This window comes from Sparus aurata, chromosome 1, assembly GCF_900880675.1.
Source record: "Sparus aurata chromosome 1, fSpaAur1.1, whole genome shotgun sequence".
NCBI lineage: Eukaryota > Metazoa > Chordata > Actinopteri > Spariformes > Sparidae > Sparus > Sparus aurata.
This window is the reverse complement of record NC_044187.1, coordinates 2,088,796-2,116,130: the sequence shown is the minus strand read 5'-3', so window position 1 is coordinate 2,116,130 and position 27,335 is coordinate 2,088,796. Positions and strand designations below refer to the sequence as shown.

The 27,335-nt window shown below is 43.5% G+C and overlaps 1 protein-coding gene and 1 long non-coding RNA gene across 2 annotated transcripts in view; both read left to right on the top strand.

Moving 5' to 3' along the window:
* The first annotated feature begins 2,109 nt into the window (after nucleotides 1-2,109).
* LOC115586123 (NACHT, LRR and PYD domains-containing protein 4E-like) overlaps nucleotides 2,110-27,335 on the top strand; it is a 61,731-nt gene continuing 36,505 nt past the window's right edge. Inside the window, exons 1-6 of the mRNA XM_030424909.1 lie at nucleotides 2,110-2,114; nucleotides 3,090-3,156; nucleotides 3,244-3,472; nucleotides 3,554-5,342; nucleotides 5,659-5,832; nucleotides 7,262-7,351. Coding sequence (XP_030280769.1) covers nucleotides 2,110-2,114; nucleotides 3,090-3,156; nucleotides 3,244-3,472; nucleotides 3,554-5,342; nucleotides 5,659-5,832; nucleotides 7,262-7,351 — 2,354 coding nt within the window. The remainder of the gene's footprint in view (nucleotides 2,115-3,089; nucleotides 3,157-3,243; nucleotides 3,473-3,553; nucleotides 5,343-5,658; nucleotides 5,833-7,261; nucleotides 7,352-27,335) is intronic.
* On the top strand, nucleotides 14,083-17,879 carry LOC115578704 (uncharacterized). The gene is made up of 3 exons (XR_003983511.1): nucleotides 14,083-14,196; nucleotides 15,466-15,778; nucleotides 17,339-17,879. It is a non-coding gene; the product is annotated as an uncharacterized LOC115578704 (long non-coding RNA).

Here is a 27,335-nt window from a genome sequence, read left to right as displayed (position 1 = left end):
GTCAATGGGAATTTAAATTTAAATGTCAGGCGATGTTTTCTTCATGGAAATTATTTTTCGGGCAAGAGAGAGGGAGCGGACGGGGGATCCGTTGTGTGACAGCGGAGCGGAGGGTCAGCAGCTGGATGTTGCACGCACGGTCAGTAGTATTAGTGGGTGTTTGAGGTTTATTACGTTTGCGGACATTATTACATTCAATGTAATAATGTAACAGCCTTTGCGTACGCACAGTTTGCGTGTGTAGGTCATGATAATCCGTCTATGGCTATAAGAGATGGATACACAATCAATTTCATGTAGTTTTTATTGAATCAAAAATACATAGGTAACCTATTGTCTTCTCCTCTGCTTTTTTTGTTTTTGTTTTCAAAGACAAACTGAGCAGCACTGCTCAATCCACTCAATCCGCTCCAGCTCCACCCGCCCGGCGCTCCTCCGAGTGCCGACAGGACTGCCAGCTCTCCGGCGCTCCGGAGCGTGGCTTCCCCGTGCACACCCCCTCCTACTCTGACTTTGTCCGTGTTACAATAAACACTCCATGCATCCAGCTACAGCCTCCTGTCCGCTTCTGGGTCTCACCTTTGCTAAAGACACTTAACATTAACAGATCAAAACAGAGTAAACGGCAGCTATCCGATATCAGATCCACGCTCCTGCCTGCCCCAGCCAGCCCTCACACACCGGCCTGTCGCCTGCGCAGCCGCGGGGGAGGGGACAGGAGAGACCCCGGCGCTGCTGCAGAGGAGCCGTGGACTGCGATGACTTTAAGCAGCATGTGAATTACAATATAATCTATTTCTCGCCTTTCCCCCGATGATCTGAATAAGTCGCTAAATTTGTCGCTGGTCGCTTTTTCGAAATAACGTCGCTTAGAGGGACTGAAAAGTCACTAAGTCTAGCGAGACAGTCGCCATGTTGGCAACACTGAAGAAGAGAGGCCGCTGACGTCACTCTCCTGCGCCGCTTGGGATTGCGAATTCAAATTGAATTTTGGACCTTTTTTTGCGGGGGGAGGGCTTCAAAACGAAAAAGCAGTTTTCTTTGTCTTTGTGTAACAAAATGAGCAGTTTTGAAGAAGAAAATGAAAATGCAATCTGGATGATTTATTACTAATTTTATTTATGAGTCAAAAATGCAGCTCTGACTTTGAAATGAAAAAGCATTTCGGCTAATGCATTTTAATTTTCAAATTTGACATTTCAAATTGAATTTTGGTACCTATTTGCTGGGCCATCTTTTGAATATTAAATCTTAAATGTCCTTTTCCTTATCATTTGAATTAAGTTACAAAATGAGCAGTCTTGAAGAAGAAAATGAGAATGCAATTTGGATGATTTATTACTAATTTTATTTATGAGTCAAAAAATGCAGCTACATTCTTAAAATGAAAAAGCATTTCTGTAAATGCATTTTAATTTGAATTATGGTACAAATTCGCTTTCATAGTAAAAGACCGAGAAGAGGCATTGTATGGGGATGGGAGAAATCCATCCAAATTAGCTTTGGTTAAACGGGCGTGGGAGGAAATTGCCACAATTGTTTCTACAGCTGGCATCCCCAGGACATCGCACCGGGTGTTTGCGCTGGAACACGCCTCCTCTTTTCGCTGAACCGCCCTGGGAGCGCAAAGTCATTCCCTAATTTAAGGACGTGCATCTGTGGAGGGAAAATTCCAATGTGCGCCGAATGCAAAATAGGAATTACACAAGCGCCAGTGTACAAAGTCAGTTGCGCTGAGTGCAAGATAGAGCCCTTATTATTCAAGATTTTCCAGAAATCAACAGTTAATACATGAAGCAAGTGATCAAATGAGATCAAATCATTTTCCTCCAGATTTGATATCAACTGTTGCAATGAATTGTGGACTAAAGATGTTGATCTCTCTCTGGTTCCTCCTGGGACTCAGTACTCTGACTGGAGGAAGTGTGAATCACTGCCGGTGGACCATGACAACATATGTTGTTGTTGCCTGTAGATGTCTGTTGGGAGAATATTGGATGGTTAATGTCAAGAGTCCTGGGCTTTAGTATGAATGTTTGATGGATCATGCCAACTGCATTAGTGTCGCCTTTCATTGTGACCAGTTTAACGAACAGCTGTGTAGTAATCATGCCGTTTAATCAGAGTCTGATAAACCACAGCTGTCAGGTGGATAGACTGACAAAGGAAAAGTGCTCACTAACACAATTTAACTCATTTGTGCGAAATGATTCATTTGTGTTCACAGAAGAAGTCTTCAGTCTTTGTTTCTATATTACAGCATGTTATAGGTCGGAACGGGAATAGCAGGGTAGAAAATGAGATACTCAACTAAAGGCGGCATCATTAATAACAGGAAACTGTTTCACCTAATCCATCAAATGGCCCCAGAAGCAGACAGATGATGTAAAAATGTGAAGCTGTTGATGGTTGAAATTAGGGCTGGGACAACGCGTCGATGTAGTCAACGTAATCGACAACATAAATTCGTCGACATGAATAATTTGCATCGGCGCGTCGTCCCAAACAGGAAGTGGTAGTACCTGCGGAGGCTGAGAATAGCCCCTCTCACACAGAGACGCTGCACTAACACTGCAGCGGCGGCTAAAGAGACATGACTGTACACGTCATGATGATGACGTCTGGGTGTTTCCAAAATGTCTCCCACTTCTCGCTCTAAACCCGCGGACCGTGTATAATGTATAGTGATTGGTCCCCTAAACATCCTGGAAGGTCAATGAGTTACGTTGTTCGCGCTAAATTACATTATTAGATAATCGCCATCAGTAAACAGGTCGCTGCGTGACTCTGTCACTTGCGGGGACGGAGGCAGTTTTCTGGGGAAAAGTTCACTGAAGTCTCGGTCCGGAGGACTGACCATCGCGATGATTTATATCAACACAACCACCTGAGTGAATTGGCTGGAGGACAGGCGCTCCACCTACAACTGCGTTTTTTTTTCCTCATTTAAGTTACCAAGGACAGTTACAGTTACTAGTTACTTTTGTTTGGTCATGTAACGTTAAATGAATCGTTAGATTAATCGTTAGAAAAATAATCGTTTCGGACAGCTCTAGTTGAAATCATCGTACTTTATGTTCTGTCTGCAGAGTTCAGCAGGTTCTCAGTGGTCAGTCTGTCCAGCAACAGCCAACAGACCTGGACTCCATATTCAAGGTGTGTAAATGTCCAACAACCACTTCACTTCAACTGCAAATTAAATGAAATGTCTCATTTTACATGTGAAGTTTTACTCTTTTGCAGCATCTTGAGGAGAACGTTGTCTTATTTGTGAAGAACGAGTTGAAAAAGTTCCAGAAGGTTCTGAGTCCAGATTACCCAGAATGCTCAGAGAGGCAGAGTGAGGATGAGGAGGTGTTGGATGGTGAGGAGGAGGAGCAGAGGAGGAGAAGCAGAGAGGCATTTCTGAAGATCACACTGAACTTCCTGAGGAGAATGAAGCAGGAGAAGCTGGCTGACTGTCTGCAGAGCAGTAAGAGGATATTCCTCAACAACATCAACTTCACACTAACATCCACTCACTGATGTGTTGTGTTTCATTCAGGAACTGTAGCTGCAGTTTGTCGACGTCAACTCAAATCTAACCTCCAGAAGAAGTTCCAGGTCGTGTTTGAGGGGATCGCTAAAGCAGGAAACCCAACCCTTCTGAATCAGATCTACACAGAGCTCTACATCACAGAGGGAAGGACTGCAGAGGTCAATGATGAACATGAGGTCAGACAGATTGAAACAGCATCCAGGAAACCACACAGACCAGTAACAACAATCAGACAAGAAGACATCTTGAAACCTTCACATGGAAGAGATGAACCAATCAGAGCAGTGATGACAAAGGGAGTGGCTGGCATCGGGAAAACAGTCTTAACACAGAAGTTCACTCTGGACTGGGCTGAAGACAAAGACAACCAGGACATACAGTTCACATTTCCATTCACTTTCAGAGAGCTGAATGTGCTGAAAGAGAAAAAGTTCAGCTTGGTGGAACTTGTTCATCACTTCTTCACTGAAACCAAAGAAATCGGCAGCTTTGAAGAGTTCCAGGTTGTTTTTATCTTTGATGGTCTGGATGAGTGTCGACTTCCTCTGGACTTCCACAACACTGAGATCCTGACTGATGTTACAGAGTCTACCTCAGTGGATGTGCTGCTGACAAACCTCATCAGGGGGAAACTGCTTCCCTCTGCTCGCCTCTGGATAACCACACGACCTGCAGCAGCCAATCAGATCCCTCCTGGGTGTGTTGACATGGTGACCGAGGTCAGAGGGTTCACTGACCCACAGAAGGAGGAGTACTTCAGGAAGAGATTAAGAGACGAGGAGCAGGCCAGCAGAATCATCTCCCACATCAAGACATCACGAAGCCTCCACATCATGTGCCACATCCCAGTCTTCTGCTGGATCACTGCTACAGTTCTGGAGGATGTGTTGAAGACCAGAGAAGGAGGAGAGCTGCCCAAGACCCTGACTCAGATGTACATCCACTTCCTGGTGGTTCAGGCCAAAGTGAAGAAGGTCAAGTATGATGGAGGAGCTGAGACAGATCCACACTGGACTCTAGAGAGCAGGAAGATGATTGAGTCTCTGGGAAAACTGGCTTTTGATCAGCTGCAGAAAGGAAACCTGATCTTCTGTGAATCAGACCTGACAGAGTGTGGCATCGATATCAGAGCAGCCTCAGTGTACTCAGGAGTGTTCACAGAGATCTTTAAAGAGGAGAGTGGACTGTACCAAGACAAGGTGTTCTGCTTCGTCCATCTGAGTGTTCAGGAGTTTCCGGCTGCTCTTCATGTCCATCTGAGATTCATGAACTCTGGAGTCAATCTGCTGGCAGAAGGAAAACAAACCTCCTGGTGGTCTGAAATATTCAGAGACAAACCTAAACCAACACATTTCTACCAGAATGCTGTGGATGAGGCCTTAAAGAGTCCAAATGGACACCTGGACTTGTTCCTTCGCTTTCTCCTGGGTCTTTCACTGCAGACCAATCAGACTCTCCTACGAGGTCTGATGACAAACACACAAAGTATCTCACAGACCAATCAGGAAACAGTGAAGTACATCAAGAAGAAGATCAGTGAGAATCTGTCTCCAGAGAGAAGCATTAATCTGTTCCACTGTCTGAATGAACTGAATGATGGTTCTCTAGTGGAGGAGATCCAACAGTACCTGAGATCAGGAAGTCTCTCCACAGATAAACTGTCTCCTGCTCAGTGGTCAGCTCTGGTCTTCATCTTACTGTCATCAGAAGAAGATCTGGATGTGTTTGACCTGAAGAAATACTCTGCTTCAGAGGAGGTTCTTCTGAGACTGCTGCCAGTGGTCAAAGCCTCCAACAAAGCTCTGTAAGTATATCTCCTAATATTAAAATCAATCAAATAATCAATCAAATCAGTTGAAAAATATTGTTCATATTGTTCCTTTAGTTTTCATTTCATTGTACCTCTACAGATTAATGTATACATGAAAGAGAATAAAACTTTGTCACTTACTAGTTCATGGCAGGATAAATCCCAGAGATATGAGTATAATTCAAGACATGCTATTCATTGTTGACAGATCTTAGTAATATACTTGAAACTATAAAGACTCAGTCAGGGCAATGTGATGTGTTTTATCGTACAGTATCAGTGTTTGTCTTTGTCACTAACTCTTCTTCAGGCTGAGTGGCTGTAATCTGTCGGAGAGAAGCTGTGAAGCTCTGTCCTCAGTTCTCAGCTCCCAGTCCTCTAGTCTGAGAGAGCTGGACCTGAGTGACAACAACCTGCAGGATTCAGGAGTGAAGTCGCTGTCTGTTGGACTGAAGAGTCCACACTGTAAACTGGAGACTCTCAGGTCAGGATTCAGTTTCAGAACTTTAAATGTCAAATCAAATCCCAAAATCCCAATCACTGTACAGATTGTAAGCCCATTGAGGCAATGTGGGCTACATAAATAAAATGTATTTGATTTAAATCACATTCCCTCAGTGGGCTTCACAAACTGTACAGTGAGACTTTATTGAACTGAGGAAAAACTCACCATATTGAGTTAAAAAATATGGAAGAAACCTCAGGAACCGCCACAGAGGACACTGCATGAAAAATGGGATTTTCGTCCCCGTAAACGCCTGGGAATCTCCCTAATTTTCGGCAGTTAACGACAATTTACAGCCTGTCAACGTCACGTTCATCTGTGCTACATATTGACGGAAACAAATCATCACAATTCACCAAAGGCGGAGAAGAAGAGACGGAGCGTGCACATAAAGCTTACTCTGTATACAAACAGTATATGTTAAACTGTTAACAGACAGTTAATCCGAACACAACAAGAAGAAGATGAAAATGGCTATTGCAAGGAAACCAGAATCGTTTGTGGGGACCATTAAATGAGGTGGAACTGCTGCTGCGACTCACACTCAACTACAAGGCGAGTAAGTCGCAAGAAAGGCTCAATATCTTCTGAGGCACGAACACGAGCATGTAGTCCGCCATTGTTGTTGTTGTTGTTATGAGACGTCGCGAGGTGGGGCGATGGCGTCATCGTTTTCGAAAGTATGCAGATTCGCCGTCCACATGAAAGCGGGAGGGCTGCGTTTACGGATTTTTCCACCCTGAGACCCGTTTTCAAAAAAGTGCATTTTCACGATTAGAAGAAGAATTATTATCAGACATGAAACACACCTGAAATTTGTCCTCTGCATTCAACCCATCACTAGCTGCACATACACACACACACAAGCTAGGAGCAGTGGGCTGCTATGTTCACGCCCGGGGAGCACACATGGGGGTGCTTCCATATTGTGATCTGTAGCTGGACTTCAACCGGCCACCCTCTAGTCCCCAAGCCAAGTCTTTACTGACTGAGCTACTGCCACCTGCTGTGTGGATGGTCGGCCAAAACGATGCAAAACGTGCGTTTTCGCAAAAGAGCGTTTTCGTGTGGACAGCCTCTGAGCCTGATCTATTTATACCAGAGATTTTCTTAAGATGAAGTTAATACCATTTAGAAAAAGGTCACCTGGTGTAAAACTCCCCCTGCTACCCTGATTTGCATTTGTATAGCTCACAGCATTTCATTTACATGTTAAAGCCTCCCCTAGAATCAGGGGGAGTGGGGGTCATGGGGGGACAACTGCCAAGCAAGTCCCACATCAATTTCTGACAATTCAAGGCAGTTTCCATAGTTGCCTGCAAATTGCCATGTGCAGTCGTAAACCTGTGTGTGTGTGTGTGTGTGTGTGTGTGTGTGTGTGTGTGTGTGTGTGTGTGTGTCTCTCCAGGCTGTCAGGCTGTCTGATCACAGAGGAAGGCTGTACTTCTCTGGCCTCAGCTGTGAGATCCAACCCCTCCCATCTGAGAGAGCTGGACCTGACCTACAATCATCCAGGAGACTCAGGAGTGAAGCTGCCGGACTGTTTCAGGTATGAACAGACAACAAGAGCTCACACACTGTTTTGAATGCTGAGAGTCCCCGTCCACACTGAGACTGACCTGCTGACTCACATCACAGCACCATCTGCTGTTGGTCTTTAAATGACACCATGACACATTATTTATTAACCAGAATGCAAACTCATGAAGAGGTTTAAAGTTGATTCTTGATCATGAATACAGAAGATGTTCTGGAGCTTTCTGACATCTTCAGTATGTCCATGGATCCTAAAAACAGTCTTATTTTTAATTGTAAATGGTCTTAAATTTGAGATGATGTCTACACTCATGAAAAATCACCCTGATCCACATAACACAACATAACACATTTAAATACAAGTTACTGAACTAACTTCAGGTTACTGAAAACAGATTAAAAGGATATGTCGTAACTGCAGTGAAGAAAGAAAGAAAATGTCTGTGTAGTAAGAGAGACTGACACTGGGCAGAAAGCAGAAGTTTCTATTTATCACATTGTGTGAACTCATGTTACACTCAGTAGATGGAGGTCACAAGTTTTATTAGCCTTCAGCCGGTCATACGACTTCTGTTCAGATCAATCGAGGGACCTGCAGTTCACACTGAACATGAACATGAAGCGTGACGGTTTTATCCAATGACAATCATAATAACGTTAATTTAAACCTGACGGCTGCATCCTCAGTGTGGACTGAAAGAGAGCGAGGCAGCGTTCTGCTAAGAAGGAAAAATGGAAACACGTAGCTGGAAGATGCCGACAGTCTGATGCAGTGAATTTCAGTCTCTGTCAAGACAATAGTTTCAGCCACAATGTGAAATACTCATAATATTAAAACAAGCTGACTGCTGTTAATAACTGATGCATTGCCAGAAGCCACTGATAGAATTTCACACTGAACAAGGAAGAGAAATCATTCATGTTCTGATCACCTGCAGATCATCTGCTGGCCGTCATGGGCAAAGTCTCTCAGCCCCTCACATAACTCTGGACAAGCTTAAGCGCTTCAGCAACAGACTCATTCAACCTGCTGCCTAAAAGAACAGCACAAGAAATCATTCCTACCTGCTGCCATCAGACTTTACAACGCTCACATAAACACAAAACACACACATAACTTTTTTCTTTTGCACCTTATGTTCCACCTACCTCAATATTTTATTTTATTTACCTCTATTTGATTTGATTTGATTTTGTTTTTATTTCATTGTATATTGTACTTTATTGTTTTATTGTATCTATCTATCTATCTATCTATCTATCTATCTATCTATCTATCTATCTATCTATCTATCTGTCTGTCTATCTATCGTTCTATCGTTCTATCAGGCTGAGAAGATCTGAGACTTTATTCAACACTTCAGTCTTATTTTGATTCATTCTGTAATGACATCTACTTCCTGACTGTCTGACTTTCTGATGTTTCTACCTTTTCTTCTCATTAGAGGTTTTTTAGGGAGTTTTTCTGATCTGAATCGAGGGTCTGAGTATTGAGGGAGTCAGCTGATTTTATTACGATTTTAATGTCTTAAATTTTTTGGTTATTTTCTTTTTGTGTGACCTTTTTATTATTTAGTTGTTGTTTTTGAATGTTTGATGTAAAGTGTGAGTGTGTGTATGAAGTGTGTTTTATAGATGCAGCTGTTTTGTCTTAATGGTGATCTGAGTGAAGCTTTATGAAGATCATTGATGAGGAAGCTTCTGAAGGATCATTGTGACTCTGTTTCTTCCTCCAGGGTGGAACATGGTGGAGAGCAGAGGCTGAAACCTGGTCTGAGGAAGTGTAAGTGTGTGTTCACTTTGACTGATGAAAACAAGGCAGCACATGTTAAAGTAGTTTAAATCTAAAGCTTGTGCTAATTAACAGTCAGTCTGTTAATAAAGCAACAAATAAACCATCAGCTGTGTTAGATGATAAACTGCTGCTGTATTGTGTCTTGTTCTCTCCATCAGATGTCTGTGAACTCACAGTGGACATAAACACAGTAAACAGATTCATCAAACTGTCTGACAACAACAGGAAGGTGACATATGTGAGAGAGAAGCAGCCATATCCTGATCATCCAGAGAGGTTTGACTACTTCTGGCCTCAGCTGCTGTGTAGAGATGGTCTGACTGGTCGCTGTTACTGGGAGGTCGAGTGGAGAGGAAGAGTTTATATATCAGTGAGTTACAGAGGAATCAACAGGAGAGGAGACAGTGATGACTGTTTGTTTGGACGGAATAATCAGTCCTGGAGTCTGAGCTGCTTTGATGGTGGTCGTTACTCTGTCTGGCACAATAAGAGAAGTACAGACCTCTCCTCCTCCTCCTCCGCCTCCTCCTCCTCCCCCTCCTCCTCTTCCTCCTCCTCCTCCTCCTCCTCCTCCTCCTCCTCCTCTGGCTCTAACAGAGTAGCAGTGTATGTGGACTGTCCTGCTGGCACTCTGTCCTTCTACAGAGTCTCTGACTCACTGATCCACCTCCACACCTTCTATATTATTCTATATTGTGTATAGTGTGAATGTATTTTGGATTTCTGATTATATTGTACCGCTGCTACGATGACCTAATTTCCCCTGGGGATAAATAAAGTTCTATCTATCTAAAAAATCTATCTATCTATCTATCTATCCATCCATCCATCCGTTTAAAGTACTAGTGCATTGCCCGTAGGAAGCATGTTTTCCTATAGAAAAGTGGGGGGTTAAGTAGCTTTTTCATGGATGGCCAAATGAGGCTGTGTTTGAAGGTGGGACGTCAGGGATATAATTGGCTGTTTTTGACTACTTTTGATTATACCATTATATTTCACCTTAAAAACTATTTACCTTGCCTTACTTGGTGTAATTATTTTTAGCACAACCTCACATGTGTGACTGTACAGTTATTTTTTCATTTTAAGGTACTATATTAACACTATGGACCTAAAATCACAAAATAACATAAAATCAGAGTAGAAAAAGTTAGTTTTTTTACTGTGAAAACCACAAATATGTTTAATGAACCAATTGCATTAGTTATAATGCAAATATAAATTGTTGTTTACTAAATTGGTGCATAAGTTTTTGAAATTTACAAAGTTATGTGTAACTATTTACATTTAAATGCAGGCAATGCCTCAGGCTCCTCAGCTCATTCCTGCCTGTTCCACATTCAGCCGTCTCCTCCTTGGTTTGCCTCACAACACGACTCCACTACTCACTAAACACACCACACCAAATACTACATAACACACTAACTATACACTCCAAACACGCTATATGTCACAAATCTCTCAACTCTCAAAACTCGCTATCTCTGTCGCCGTCTCCAACACATCACTGCTGCTGTCAATCATCCGCCGATGTCCCTCCCACATCTTCCTGTTCCTCAACAACCAAACTTGCTGCTTGAACACTTTAGTGACAAAAGCACATTTTTACTGTTTCTTCCTGCACCAGACACAAAGCAAACGTAACGGCAATGTTAGCGAAAAAGCGTGTTGGACATTATTTACCCTAAATCCGGTTTTGGACGTGCCGGTGCGCCTGCTCCGTCAACTCGGTAGGTAACGTTAGGCCGTGTGGGTTGGCTAGCGGCTAGCGCTAGCTACACACAAACATCCACAGATTCCGATCCCACTTTGTTGACCGCGTGTCTCCGGATCTCCTCAGACCCGAACAGACTCAGTCTGGACTTGTTTAATCTCATTACAATCCACAACAGTCAGTTTAGATGAACAGAACAGAATGGGACCGAACCGCCTGCAAAATCCCGGTCCAGCTCGCGCCGCTGCAGGTATAAATCCACTTGTGACAAAAGCACATTTTTACTGTTTCTTCCTGCACCAGACACAAAGCAAACGTAACGGCAATGTTCGCGAAAAAGCGTGTTGGACATTATTTACCCTAAATCCAGTTTTGGACGTGCCAGTGCGTCCGCTCCGTCGACTCGGGCGGTGGGCCGAACATCCACAGCGCGTCTCCGGATCTCCTCAGACCCAAACAGACTTGGACTTGTTTAATCTCATTAATCCACAACAGTCAGTTTAGATGCACAGAACGGAACCGAACCGCCGGCAAAATCCTGGTCGAGCTGCACCGCTGCAGGTATAAATCCGCTTGTTTCTTCAGGTATGTCGTGGGCTTGAGCTCTGCAGTGATTGGCTCTGGTGCGCACGTGGCCACTGTGTGCAGTGATTGGCTCTGGTGCGCACGTGACTGTAGTGGCTCCGGTGGACAATGCTCATGGAATTTGTAAAGCATTTATGAAATAATGTATTAACGGTATCATTGCAGTCCAAACAAATGCTAAATTGCACGCCACTGCACCACACAGCAGCCATGTTGAAAGTCTCAGGTCAGTCTGATCCTGATCCGCAGAGATATTTGACACACACACACATACACACACACACAGACAGACAGACAGAGATTCCGTGTATTATAGATAGATATAAAGAATCATGTTCTTGACACATTCTGAGTCTCAATACTTGAAAACAATCTTCTGTAGTAAAGAACATAATAAATTATATGTATTTATACAATAAAAAAGATTATTTAACATTGAACACATGTGTAATATTGTAATATGATTACAATAACTTGGCCAATATAACCAGAATCAAGGTATTGTTTTATGTTCTTAATCTTTGAATAATTGGTCGACAACGAGGTTGAATATCTTGTTCTTGTATTGAACAGAGCCTTTAATTAGAAATGTGTTTGTTCAGTAGTTTCCAGAATTAAAGTAGAAATGATGATTGATATTCTTTTCTTGAGAGAGAGCAGCAGAGATGCTCTGAAATATGTCCAGTGATTTACTGTGATGAAGACGAGACCCAGCGACACTCATTAACACACTGTTACAGAGCTCAAGAAGTGAGGACAGGAAGTTTTGCTTTGTTTTGTCCTGATTCTCAGGTGACACATAAAGGAACTGACGCTAAATATTGTTCTGCAACCTGGTTTGTAAAATGTTAAATAAATGAACCTTGACTTTGTAAAACTTTGTTAAACTTTTCATGCACGGTGTCCACCTCAGGAGAGCAGACAGGTGAAAACAATATTTTTCATCTATTGATTGATTGATTAAAATCTTTATTTTGAACATGAACATTTTCTTTAGACAAACAAACCAACAAAAGAATAGTGATGGAAAACAAGCAATTATATATATTCCATATAATCTATATACACAAAGCAGGTTGTACTTCCTGAGGAGATTGCGGTCTTTCAACATCTGCAGCAAACTGCTGTGGATGTTTCACCAGCGTGACCAGCGTCCTGTTCTACACTGTGGTGTGCTGGTCGGGCAGCATATCCAAGAAGGACACCTCCAGACTGGATAAACTGATCAGGCAGGCCGGCTCTGTGGTCGGCATGAAGCTGGACTCACTGGTGACGGTGGCAGAGAGGAGGACACTGGACAAACTGCTGGACATTATTGACAATGCCAGCCAGGCTGCTCCTTCCAAAGTTTAGGACCAACAGACTCAAGAACTCCTTTGTCCCTCATGCCATCATACTCTACAACTCCTCACTCTAGGGGAGGAGGAAATAGGGTAAAGAGGACAGAAGGGAAGGACTGGTAGCACTGTGCAATTAATAAATCTACTCATACCTGGACACTCTTCTTTGTGCAATGACTTGATCCACCACTTAAGTGCCATTATTTAATTTAATTTAACTGCTAATTTCTGCTAATGTCATTTATCCACTGTATAAAAACACAATGCCATATAGTCCATATTTTATCGTTATTTATCTATATAAATATATTTTTATATATATATATATGTATATATATATATTGTGTGTGCCTGTAAAGCACTTTGAGTTGCCTTGTGTCTGAATTGTGCTATACAAATAAACTTGCCTTGCCTATATTTATCCTCGATAAAGGAATGAATGCGTCTATTGTTTCAAATGCTCTCTAAACTAAATTTTTTTTCAGAAAATCAGAAAAGAACTTACTCTGAAAAACAGAAAAAAATTCCCCGAAAACAAAACAAAACAAAAATATTCTGAAAAACTGAATTAATTACTCCCAAAAACAGACCAAAAAATAAATTACTCTGAAAAACAAACCAAAATTTTTTTTTTCAAGTGAATGCAATACGCTTCCATAGTTTATAACCAAATATGCCCTGCAAAATAAGATTCATCAGCCATTAATCTTATACATTACAATCTATGCATTGAATTTAACAAACAAGATGTTAAATACTTTAAATCCATATTTTCATCACACTTTTCTTGTTAAAAAAAAATTCTGTGATTCAAAAATCTGTTAAATTCTGCCACCTTATTTGTGGTTCATTTCAATATAAATAAGGCTCATTGTATCTACATGTAGGTCGGATAGGTTTTCCAAGAAAAGAAGGATTTAAATGATTACAGAATCACTTTTTCCAACATTAATGCAGTGACATCTGTGCAAGATGAGCTTAAATTAAATATGAAAATAATAATTAAAGTTTAATTATTGTATTATGGCAGATTTTTAATCTGTTTAAGAGTGAAAAGGAACATTTAAAAATATATAGATTTATCAATTATTATGAAAGGGCAAGTCCTCCGTCACGTGACAGCTTTCACGGCTGCCTGACTGTAAAACCTAATAAAATCATCGCCGTTTCGTTTGTTCTCTTCAAACACTCGTGTAAGATGAATAACAACCAACAATGAACACGCTTCTTCTTAAATTACTTGCTTTATAAATCAAGCTGTTCATTTTAACCTGATCTCCGGTGATGAATCCGGTCAGGCAGCTGGTCGGGCAGCTTCACTTCCGGGGTCCGGACATGACGCCCGGCGCAGAAGCGGCAGCTGATCTCTGAAGGTGAGAGCTGTTCATTCACACTCGATTATTACTTTAATGAAGAGTAAAGTTTGATTTCTGCTGCTCGGCGGTTCGAACAGACAACAGACGAGCCTGACAGTTAGCAGCTAGCAGCCTGTTAGCATCATGACGCTGCTAGCCCTGCTAGCTCCCCGTTAGCAGGTTAGATAACTGTCTGTCTGCCTGTTATTTAAACTTTATTGTTAAGTTCAACGTGTTCCTCTGTGTGTTGGAGCATGTAGCTGAACAGTTAGCAGGGCTGTGTTGTAATAATACAGACTGAGTGATTATCAGTGTTTTTTGTGTCTGACTGCTGATGAAATACATGAATTTAAATGTACTGTAGCTCTGATCTGAGACAGTGTGATGACAGTAACAACTGACCAGCAGATTAAATACATCAAATAAGATGACGTGAAAGTATTAAGTGGTAGAAAATGAAAATATTGAAGCAAAGTATCTCCGAATCTTTTACAGAGCACAGAAGTAAATTAAAGTGTTTTGCAGTTGATCAGAGGTTATTCTCAAGCTTGAAGGTTGATTTGAAGTGTTTATCAGTTCAAGTCATCTGTTATCAGTCTGATTGATTTCTGATAATCTGTATCAGCCCTGAAAAAACTGCATCTGTCGACCCCATCACAGCTACCTGTCGGTGAGGCACACCTGGCTCTGACTGTAAATCAGCACGTTCTCATCAGAGAAGCTTTGTTTGTTTTGTTTGTTTGCAAGAAAACAGACTTAAATTTAGAATGTATTATAATAAATAAGTGATTATTAATTTGCAGTAGTTCGATTAATTAATCAACCTTAAAACGGAATCATTAAAAACACAGATTTTTTGGTCAAAAAAACAGTTTTGGATGCTAATATCCTTATAAATGTTTTGTTTTTTAATATGTTTATCATTTTATAAGCTGATCTAAACACATTGTTTTTCCAGTTATCTCTTAAATATGATTATTAAACACTTGTGACACAGATCTGTAGCAGAGGCAGCGTATTTTACTTCACTTTGAACTGAACAATTATGAATCCTAGCCGGCATCTGTAAGAAAATAAACGTGTTGGTCATCTCTTCTCATTTTTCATTAAATCTTTTGGACCTTTTTAAATGTATTTCTTCAGTGAAATATGATCTACGGATCTCTCTGGCTGATTACTTCCAGTCTGTGTTGTCAGTGATATTGGGTTTAATGACACCATCAGAATCACATCTCTGTTCTACATCATGGATCACGGTGACGTTCATCCTCTTCTGTGTTTCACCAGCTCGGTCCCGGTCAGTCATGGGCCTTCGGGAGTTCTGGAAGAGCTACAAGGTGTTGATTGTGATGGGAACGAGTCTGGGGATGATTCACTGGGGCTGGTACAATCTGAAGGCAAACCCGCTGCTGCGTAAAGACCGAGAGGAGTTCATCCCAGAGCCCGGCATCGTCGCCTTCGTTGCACCTCCCGCTGCAGCAGCGCCTCCTCCACCTCCACCTGCTGCTCCTGCTGCTCCTGCTGCTGCTCCTGCTGCTCCTGCTGCTGCTGCTCCTGCTGCTGCTCCTGCTGCTGCCAAGAGCAAGTAACTTGCACTGAGGTACGAAGTCTGCAGCACTTGCAGGTCTGTGCTCAGTTTAACAGGCTGAGCTCAGCTGCAGTTCCTCCTCTGTCCACCAGGTGCCGCTCGAAGACAACTCCTCCTGTAAATGCAAACTTCATTCTATAAACACAAAGTCAGTGCAGGTTTTACACAACTAATTTAAAGTAGAAACAGCCCCCATGATGAACAAGTATGATAAGATACAAAAGTTAAGAAAAGCTTGTTGTAGTTACATCAAGTAAAGGAAATAAATGAAGGTGGTGTCCGCTTGATCCTGTCGTCTTTTCAATAACTTCACGATCTCAATCTTGTCAGAGCAGCAGCATGATGTGTTTCTGTAGCTAGCTGCAGTTAGCATCTCTCTGGTTCCTCTGTGGGAGCATTGAACTGGGTTCTGACCCGTCCAGGTTCTGTTGATCCAGATAATCTCCACAGATGAACTCCACTCTGTGATGTGTGAAGCTAAATTAACTGTGTAGCAGTAAGAAGCTAATGCTAGGCTACAAACAGACAACATCACGGTCACATGACTGAAACGTCTCCACCACTAAGAGTCTTACTGCACAATTACTATCCAGGTTTTCTATAAACTGATCAATGTACAAGTTGTAAAGTCAGAGTTAGAACAGTGTGTAACTAAAGTGGCCTGTAAAGACGGACTAGTGAGTAGATGAGTCTCCGTGTTCGCTGTGAGGACGTTTAATGTCCCCGACAACCTCTGTAGTCTCATTCAGACACTCGTTAGCAACCGCTAGCTGTTTTTAACACGTGAAGAGCTTCATGATTAAACTGTGGGACATTAATGATGATGTTATGTCTTAGGTAGGTTCAGCCTGTAACCACACATTATTTCACACATTTAACTGAAAACGCATTCAGCACACTCACAGCTAATATGCTAACATGCTAACTGGTTTTTGGGTTTTAGGACTACAGACTACATCACTCTTTAAACCTGGATCTTTACGCTCAGCTCCTAAATGATTCTAGAAATATTTGTAGAAAATCTCTGAACATCCTGACAGCAACAATAAATCAGATGCTCTGAGAAGAAATGAATCCAGCCCGTATGTAACTGGGCTGCCTGTCTGTTCACTCGTTGTATATCATCAGTCATTTGCACAAAGCAGCAGTAAAGAGTGATTGTCACACGAGGATGCTGCTGATTCGTCTCCAGCTGGTCAGTCGGGCTCTAGAGGGAGGCGGTGGGATTATTATAAGATTGTGATGTGCCAGCATGTGAAAGCATGTGAAAGAAAAGACACAACATTATTTTGAATATAGAGCTGTTTGCAGGATGCACCATAACGAGGTAATGATGTCAGATTAATAACTGTAATATGATGATAGTGAACTTAGTTTTGGTGCCGGATCACTGGACCACAGAGCAGCTTGTTTCCTCTCTTCAAAACTCCAACATATAATATAGTTTTACTAGTTTTCATGACTTCTCTTCTCTCTGAAGCTCATCGGTGTCAAGTTGACGGTTCTGTGTAGTTAAACTTCTGTAGTTTAACTCCTTGTGTATGAATAAAGTTTCTGTTGTCCCCCCTGCAGGCGGGTCAGGATGAAACCTCAGAGCTGGATCAGGAGGAACTGGCTGTGGGCGGCCGGCGGGGCGTTCCTCACCATCCACCTGACCACCTGGCTGATGCAGAGAGCCATAAAGAGCTCTGTGCGCTCTGAGGCAGCGGCACTCAAACAGAAACCTGCAGAGGAAAAACTGGACTGATTGTTGTTCACTGTGTGGGACAGAACCACAGAACCACAGAGGAGGACCGAGACCAACACTCACTGATAAACTCACTGATCCACCGTGGTCACATGATTAAACTGCGGCGACGAAGCTGCTCTGTCACACAGTTTGTGTTGTGGTCCTGTTTGATTTGATGGCCGGATCATGATTGTGTTGTGATTTTAAGTCAATCAGCAAACCGATAAAATGATCAGAAGTATCAATCGGATGATAAAACATGCAGTCAGCAGCTTTACTCCCTGTGAGCTGATGGGGAGTAAAGCAGCTGACTAAAACAGCTCGGATAAACAATGTGTGGACATTTAAGTGTTTTCCTGCATTAAAACAAAAATATATCGATTACATTGTGGCTTTTATTCCAAAATGTGAACTTATTGATCTTAGATTCACAGTTTAAAGGAGTCCAGGCAGAACAGAACCAGCGCTGACTTCATCTAACAACAAGTACCGTGTGTATTGAAGCAAAGATACTGGCGATGAATCTGGTGTTCAGACCCAAACCAACCATCAGTTAGTGGGACAGTATGATGGTTAAATTACACATTTCTAAACAAACAGTACAGCCTTATTTCTCTGCTGTGTTTCTGTAGATCTCTGGTTCTTATTGGCTTCAAGCAGGATTATTTAATCGACTTATTTCAAAGCTTCCGTTTTATTTTCCAGCTTTACCTCAGTGATACGACGGGAGAGGAAAGTGTTCAGAGGTCAACGTGTGGAAAAGCTTCAGTCACCTTTTGACCTTTTGCACTGACTTTCCTCTTTTAAAGGTGGTGAGACATCAGAAATAAACCTTCACTGGTGGTTAAAGGAACAGTTCACCCCAAAGAAACCCCAAAAAAAGTCATCTTTGCCTCACATGCTGATGGAAAGAATCTCGAGCTTCACAACAATAAACATCTTAAAAATGTTTTTTACACCGTCGAGGGTTAAATATGGTCTCGGATCAGGTTGTGATGTGTTCTCTCCTGCAGACTGGTACCAAAACGTGTGCAGAACTTGCCTTAGAAACATCATTTTTAAGTTTTCTTCAGTACCACAGTGTTCCAGTGGTAGTCATGTGTACATACATAAGTTCACTGCCAACAGGAAGTGCTAACAGATAATTCTGCCAAGTTTCAATAGAGTTTCTGAGCATTTTTCCTTCTTTTCTTGGTTGTTGAAAAAAACAACCATGTAGGCGTTTATTACAGTTTATTGAGTGTTCACATTTCTGTTTTGGGACTTGATGCTTTTACTTTGTATTTCACACAATGAAATATATTTGAACACAACATCTCAGAAAACTTGTCATAATGTCAGAAATCTTCAGATTCTGCTGGACTTGGCTGAAGGGGAACAGCTGAAACAACTGGGCCGTAACTCATCAGAGAGGAACAGGAAACATTTTCCATCTTAAAAATACTCCCATGACATTCGGCGTGTAACTTTGTTTCCTACAGATCAGGTTACAGGATCCAGATCAGAACCCTGCAGCCTGACAAGGACTCCCTCAGTCCAACGGTTCAGGGTCTTGATCCTCTACTGGATCTGAAATCCAGACAGAACCTTAACCTCCTCAGATGAGATCGCACACAGACTGAAAACTGATGCTGTGATGTGTTCACAAACTACTGTATTAGCTAGAAACAGTTCACCCAAAAAGTTAAACAAAGTGTCATAGTCGTGGCGACCGTCTGCAGGCCTCAGGATCTGACTGCGGCCATCGTTGCAGCGTTTGTCCACCAGGTGGCGCTGGAGAGTCCGACTGAGGACTCCATGCTGGTCAGCCTGAGCCTAGACCTCCACTTGGGGAGGGATGTCCAAACTCGCTGCGGTACGGCACAAGACCCAGACCCAGATCCAGACCAGGTCCCAGACTCAGACCAGGATCCAGAACTAGTACCAAAACCAGAACCAGACTCAGATTCAGAACCAGAACCAGACCAGGAACCAGCAGTGCAGTACCATAGTACCACATTTACAGACAAGATCAGTAGGGTTGAACCTCTGGGGACCATGACTGTCTGTGTTGGACCGTTCGATCGTCCTCGCAGCTCAAACAGCTGCACGTGTTTTTACACGAGAGGCCGTTTGAAGTTATTAAAATTTTTCCTCTGGATCAATAACTTTAACGAGGTCACAGAACGAGTCTGCAGACAGCGTCGGCTGTTTCTGCTGAATCACAGATCGATGTCTCATTATCCTTCAGAGAGACGATTAGAGTCATTGATCGTCTGCAGACTCTGCACGCCGCCGTGTTTGCTGTTCAAGTGATCTCGCCGTGTGAGTGTAATGTGATTAATGATCTCTGTTGTTCAGTCCAGACTTTACTGAACAAACACTCAGAGAGACGGGAGTTCACTCTTCTCTGCGGGTCGTGGAAACCTCTAAACACATTTAACAACATTTAACACTTTTTAGTTATTAGGAACAACTTCTGGGTGGAGGGACAGTGAATGTCTCATATGTTTGCATATTCCTGATTTAACACCTTGCTGAGAAGCCCCTGAACGCACCACAGGGAGCTCCAGACGTGTTGTAGTTCCACACCTGTCCACCAGGAGCCTCGGTGACCTTTCTTCATCCTGTCAGCTGTGTGGAGCCTCGACAGCACGCTGAACATGTTTGTGAGTAACAGGTTTCATCTTCAATCCATTTTAAACTTTCAAACACTTCCTGCTTCCTGATGAGGATTGTCAGAACATTTAAAGATCAGAGCGCCACTGAAGACGGAGGAGGAAAGATCAACATGATTCACTTGTACTGTTTTACTCACTGAAACTGTTTTAATACTGTTGTTTCTAAAACTTAAATTCAGTAATCATTATTTCTAAGGAGAGCATGAGAACAAAGACATTTTAAAGAGCTGTTGTGTGATTGTAGTGAGGCAGACTTTCTGTTTCTTTGGGTTTATAACCAGATTGTCTGTAAACCAGCGCCAGTGATCAGCCAGTTTAATTTGATATTGATCAGCTGAAGGAGGACGCAGCTGAATAATGAGTCCTCTCCCCGTTCCTCCTCTTCCTTCTACTTTTCCTTCTTGAGTCTCCGTGGTTACATGAGGTGGACTTTAACATGTTGGTATTATTTATATTTTGTTCTGATTATTAGTATAATAAAAAGCTTAAAGTAAATCCAGTTACTACGATCACACGCACATTCAAGGTTCCTGAAAGTTAAAGCTCTGTGTCCTCAAAACTGAGAAGGCGACGAGACCAACCTGAGTTCAGGGTTGTAGACGACGATCAGGTTGATCAGCTGGTAGACGACGTTCAGGTTGATCAGGTTGTAGACGACGTTCAGGTTGATCAGCTGGTAGACGACGATCAGGTTGATCAGGTGGTAGACGACGATCAGGTTGATCAGGTGGTAGACGACGCTCAGGTTGTAGACGACGTTCAGGTTGATCAGGTTGTAGACGACGTTCAGGTTGATCAGGTGGTAGACGACGTTCAGGTTGATCAGCTGGTAGACGACGATCAGGTTGATCAGGTGGTAGACGACGCTCAGGTTGTAGACGATGTTCAGGTTGATCAGGTTGTAGACGACGTTCAGGTTGATCAGGTGGTAGACGACTTTCAGGTTGATCAGGTGGTAGACGACGCTCAGGTTGTAGACGACGTTAAGGCTGTAGACGACGATCAGGTTGATCAGGTTGTAGACGACGATCAGGTTGATCAGGTTGTAGACGACGTTCAGGTTGTAGACGACGTTCAGGTTGATCAGGTGGTAGACGACGTTCAGGTTGATCAGGTTGTAGACGATGCTGATGTTGTAGACGACGTTCAGGTTGATCAGGTTGTAGACGATGCTGATGTTGTAGACGACGTTCAGGTTGATCAGGTTGTAGACGATGCTGATGTTGTAGACGACGCTCAGGTTGATCAGGTGGTAGACGATGCTGATGTTGTAGACGACGCTCAGGTTGATCAGGTTGTAGACGACGCTCAGGTTGATCAGGTGGTAGACGACGTTCAGGTTGATCAGGTTGTAGACGATGCTGATGTTGTAGACGACGCTCAGGTTGATCAGGTGGTAGACGACGTTCAGGTTGATCAGGTGGTAGACGATGCTGATGTTGTAGACGACGCTCAGGTTGATCAGGTGGTAGACGACGCTCAGGTTGATCAGGTGGTAGACGACACTCAGGTTGATCAGGTGGTAGGCGATGTTCAGGTTGTACATACCGACCTGCTGACTTGTCGCTGTGATGAGACCACCCTGCTAACGGCCCCGACCTCGTGTTGAGCTCCCAACACTAATTTCCATTTTCTGACTTTGATCCTGACTTTGCACTAACTCTTCCACTTCCCTGTTTTTAACCACAACTAATCCATGAAACCTCAGGTCGTTCTGCCAAAACACGGCTAATGCAGCTGGTGTCGAACTCATTTCCATCTCTGCTCTGAGGATGTCGGTGCATTGTGGATACCGTGGCTTGGCGGCCCACAGTCACGTGGCTCTCTTCCAGGTTCAGGATCCCTGAGGCTGATGAGCAGCACCGCAGATGTTTACCCCAAAACCAAAGCAGAGAAACTGCATCCTAAGCAGTACTTTTCCTGTCAGCGCTACCTACTGCTCCGTTTGGGAACAGTGAACCAGGCTGAACTCGGAGCGGTGGATATCTGTTAGAAACAACAGACCACCCAAACCGGACTGAGCCGATTAGAGCGAGTCGGTTCTGAAAATGCCCCCGAACGGACTGGCAGGCAGCAGACGGTTGGACGATGACTCATCCCGGCTGCTGAAGTCCAAATCGTGTTGTTCTTCATCATGTGGCTTTGGAGATGCACACGCTTCAAAATTCGGCCATTATCCTGTGAGTCAGACTGGAAACAAACACTCAGGTTGACACAGCAGCATGTGGTAGTCATTACACGCACACACACACACACACACACACACACTCTGGGATGGGAATCTGTGGTATGTACGACGGTCTCTACTGTGGGCTCAGAGTTGCAGTTTGGACGAGAGGATCTGGCTTCAGGTCAGCTGGAACGAGACTGTTGTTGGCCTCAGCTGAGTTTTGATTGTGAAGAATCTGAATGATCGTCAGAGGAGAAGCTGTATATCAGATATCAGCAGAAATAATACAAACCCTAAAGATTTAACCGGCTCATAATACAGAAGGTTTAGACCAATTCAGATCTTGATTTACTCCAATTAACAATCTGGTCTGGGACTAAAGTTTGTCCCCGACGATCCTGTAATGTTAGTCTGTACCCTTTGTGTTATAGGAGACGTGAAAGTCAGTCTTTGTCGCTGCTAGTTGTCTGCACAGATGCTGAGGAGAGCTGAGGAGGATGCAGCGTCCTAAAACAATAATAAGCGATATAATAAGCAATTTACAAGAAGGTCCAAATAACTTTGAAATTGTCAGAAACAGAGCTTTACAAAGTGTAAACTCACAGAATAGAGTGTTTATATGAGGGAGTCTGGGTAATTTCTCTCCCTTGGTTCATCTACTTAATGCTTTTGGTGTTCAGGTCTGAAAGACTGAGCCCTCAGCAGCCTCAGGTGTGACCGACTTCCTCACCACGCTCGCCATGACCAAACCAATCTCCTGAATAAATGTTGTACGCTCTGCACACCACAGACATGTGGAAACTGAAACTGAAAGGTAAAGTTTCAGTGATGCTCCTGGAGCAACAAACCAAGTCAAACCTTCCTTGGGTTACTTTCAACTTGGGGACATTTTGCCTCCACCACTGTTAAAGATCTTTCCTAGTAACAGTTTCCAAAACTTGCTCCAGGACCATTACTGAAACAAATCAGGCTCTGAAACAAAGTTTCAACATGTTCGTGTGCAGAGCGTCCAACATTTACTGAGGCGACGGGGTTGGACGTGGCGAGACGTGATGTGGCGTCTCAGTGTGACAGCATGTCGAGGAAGAAATAAGTGTTCAGGAGGAGTTTGTCTTGAATGTGTGTGTTCAAGCGCTGTGGGAGGTTTTTCTCCAAGAACCAGCTTCTTTGTGCAGACAACTTGTTTTTTCTCTCTGTTTGCAGATTTGATTGTGAGAAATTGAGTCAAGATGTTGGAGCTGTTTTAGAAAACACAGTGGAGAGAGACAAAGAGAACGAGGGAGCGACAGTAAAACATGTCAGGAATCATGACGGTCGTTCCGTTTACTCGTCTGTGTTCAGCCCGAGGGAGTTGACGTCAGGCCCGTTCTGCTTGCCGTCTCCAGACTCCTGCAGTTCCCACAACAGTTTCTGCACAGCTGAGTCATACTGCTGCACACACACACACACACAAACACACACACACACACACACACACACACACACACACACACACACACTTCAGCCACACCCCTTACAGAGCAATTTATGAAAACACTGACTTCTTATATTACAAAAGCCATAACAACCAGACTGGAGCTGAACTTTGAATTGATTCTCTCGGGGTTGAAACCTTACAGCTCCACATCTGTTCACATTATTAATGCAGTTTGTCACAGTGGGCATTGAACCCTCAACCCCTTGGCTAGAGTCGGTGCCTTGCTCCACCCAGGCTCGTAGCATCAACTCTGACTTCCAGACTTTACCGTCAGCGCCGTCCCTCCGCGTGGTCGACATCAAGGCGGACTCGGGTTTCTCAGATGGATTAGTGGAACGTTGTGGAGGCAGCCAGGCGTTGGTGATCCTGACGATCACGTTAGCTCTGTGCTGCCAGCGGCTTTGAAGTGGCAAGGGAGCGAAGGTTCAGATTTCACGAGTTGGACCATTAAAAACACCAAAAACACAAAGGGACACTGGTGTGTGTGTGTGTGTGTGTGTTTTAAGTATTAGATTTGTGTTGTGGTCCTTGAAAACCATCAACACTGATGAGCTTTTAGTGAGCTTTATTTTCCTCGTGGTTCTTGTTGGACTGCAGACGAGCTTTAAAGGTGCCACCAGGTACTGCAATCTCATTGTGTAGATTCTGTGCTTGTTGAGTTTAGCTTCAGATTATCAGATCCATTTATTTCATTATCGTCCAGTAACGGATGATATGAACTGATAAGAATAGTGCGTCCCCAAACTTTTAACGTTTCTGTGGTTGTTTCTCTGTTTTAAATCAAGTCTCGGTTCCTTCAGTTGTTCAGCAGAATGCTGCAAAGCCACTACGACACTTCACCTGACTTTATATCATCAGGAGGAGAGGAGGAGGACTTTACATCATCTGGAGGAGGAGAGGATGACTTTATATCATCAGGAGGAGGAGAGGAGGACTTTATATCATCAGGAGGAGGAGAGGAAGACTTTATATCCTCAGGAGGAGGAGAGGACTTTATATCATCAGGAGGAGAGGAGGACTTTATATCATCAGGAGGAGAGGAGGACTTTATATCATCAGGAGGAGGAGAGGAGGACTTTACATCATCTGGAGGAGGAGAGGATGACTTTACATCATCTGGAGGAGGAGAGGAGGACTTTACATCATCTGGAGGAGGAGAGGAGGACTTTATATCATCAGGAGGAGAGGAGGACTTTATATCATCAGGAGGAGAGGAGGACTTTATATCATCAGGAGGAGAGGAGGACTTTATATCATCAGGAGGAGGAGAGGAGGACTTATATCATCAGGAGGAGAGGAGGACTTTATATCATCAGGAGGAGAGGAGGACTTTATATCATCAGGAGGAGAGGAGGACTTTATATCCTCAGGAGGAGGAGAGGAGGACTTTACATCATCTGGAGGAGGAGAGGAGGACTTTATATCATCAGGAGGAGGAGAGGAGGACTTTATATCATCAGGAGGAGGAGAGGAGGACTTTATATCATCAGGAGGAGGAGAGGAGGACTTTATATCCTCAGGAGGAGGAGAGGAGGACTTTATATCCTCAGGAGGAGGAGAGGAGGACTTTACATCATCTGGAGGAGGAGAGGAGGACTTTATATCATCAGGAGGAGGAGAGGAAGACTTTATATCCTCAGGAGGAGGAGAGGACTTTATATCATCAGGAGGAGAGGAGGACTTTATATCATCAGGAGGAGAGGAGGACTTTATATCATCAGGAGGAGGAGAGGGAGGACTTTACATCATCTGGAGGAGGAGAGGATGACTTTACATCATCTGGAGGAGGGAGAGGAGGACTTTACATCATCGGAGGAGGAGAGGAGGACTTTATATCATCAGGAGGAGAGGAGGACTTTATATCATCAGGAGGAGAGGAGGACTTTATATCATCAGGAGGAGAGGAGGACTTTATATCATCAGGAGGAGGAGAGGAGGACTTTATATCATCAGGAGGAGAGGAGGACTTTATCATCAGGAGAGAGGAGACTTTATATCCTCAGGAGGAGGAGAGGAGGACTTTACATCTCTGGAGGAGGAGAGGAGGACTTTATATCATCAGGAGAGGAGAGGAGGACTTTATCATCAGGAGGAGGAGAGGAGGACTTTATATCATCAGGAGGAGGAGAGAGGACTTTATATCCTCAGGAGGAGGAGAGGAGGACTTTATATCCTCAGGAGGAGGAGAGGAGGACTTTATATCATCAGGAGGAGGAGAGGAGGACTTTATATCATCAGGAGGAGGAGAGGAGGACTTTATATCATCAGGAGGAGGAGAGGAGGACTTTATATCATCAGGGAGGAGGAGAGGAGGACTTTATATCATCAGGAGGAGGGAGGAGGACTTTATATCATCAGGAGGAGGAGAGGAGGACTTTATATCATCAGGGAGGAGGAGAGGAGGACTTTATATCATCAGGAGGAGGAGAGGAGGACTTTACATCATCTGGAGGAGGAGAGGAGGACTTTATATCCTCAGGAGGAGGAGAGGAGGACTTTATATCATCAGGAGGAGAGGAGGACTTTACATCATCTGGAGGAGGAGAGGAGGACTTTATATCCTCAGGAGGAGGAGAGGAGGACTTTATATCATCAGGAGGAGGAGAGGAGGACTTTATATCATCAGGAGGAGGAGAGGAGGACTTTATATCATCAGAGGAGGAGAGGAGGACTTTATATCATCAGGAGGAGGAGAGGAGGACTTTATATAATCAGGAGGAGGAGAGGAGGACTTTATATCATCGGGAGGAGGAGAGGAGGACTTTATATCCTCAGGAGGAGGAGAAGAGGACTTTATATCATCAGGAGGAGAGGAGGACTTTATATCATCAGGAGGAGGAGAGGAGGACTTTATATCATCAGGAGGAGGAGAGGACTTATATCACCAGGAGGAGGAGAGAGGAGGACTTTATATCATCAGGAGGAGAGGAGGAGTTTATATCATCAGGAGGAGGAGAGGAGACTTTATATCATCAGGAGGAGGAGAGGAGGACTTTATATCATCAGGAGGAGGAGAGGAGGACTTTATATCATCAGGAGGAGGAGAGGAGGACTTTATATCATCAGGAGGAGAGGAGGACTTTATATCATCAGGAGGAGGAGAGGAGGACTTTATAATCATCAGGAGGAGGAGAGGAGGACTTTATATCATCAGGAGGAGAGGAGGACTTATATCATCAGGAGGAGGAGAGGAGGACTTTATATCATCAGGAGGAGGAGAGGAGGACTTTATATCATCAGGAGGAGGAGAGGAGGACTTTATATCATCAGGAGGATGTTAGAGGAGGACTTTATATCATCAGGAGGAGGAGAGGAGGACTTTATATCATCAGGAGGAGGATATAGGACTGACTTTATATCATCAGGAGGAGGAGAGGAGGACTTTATATCATCAGGAGGAGGAGAGGAGGACTTTATAACATCAGGAGGAGGTGAGGAGGACTTTATATCATCAGGAGGAGGAGGAGGACTTTATATCATCAGGAGGAGGAGAGGAGGACTTTATATCATCAGGAGGAGGAGAGGAGGACTTT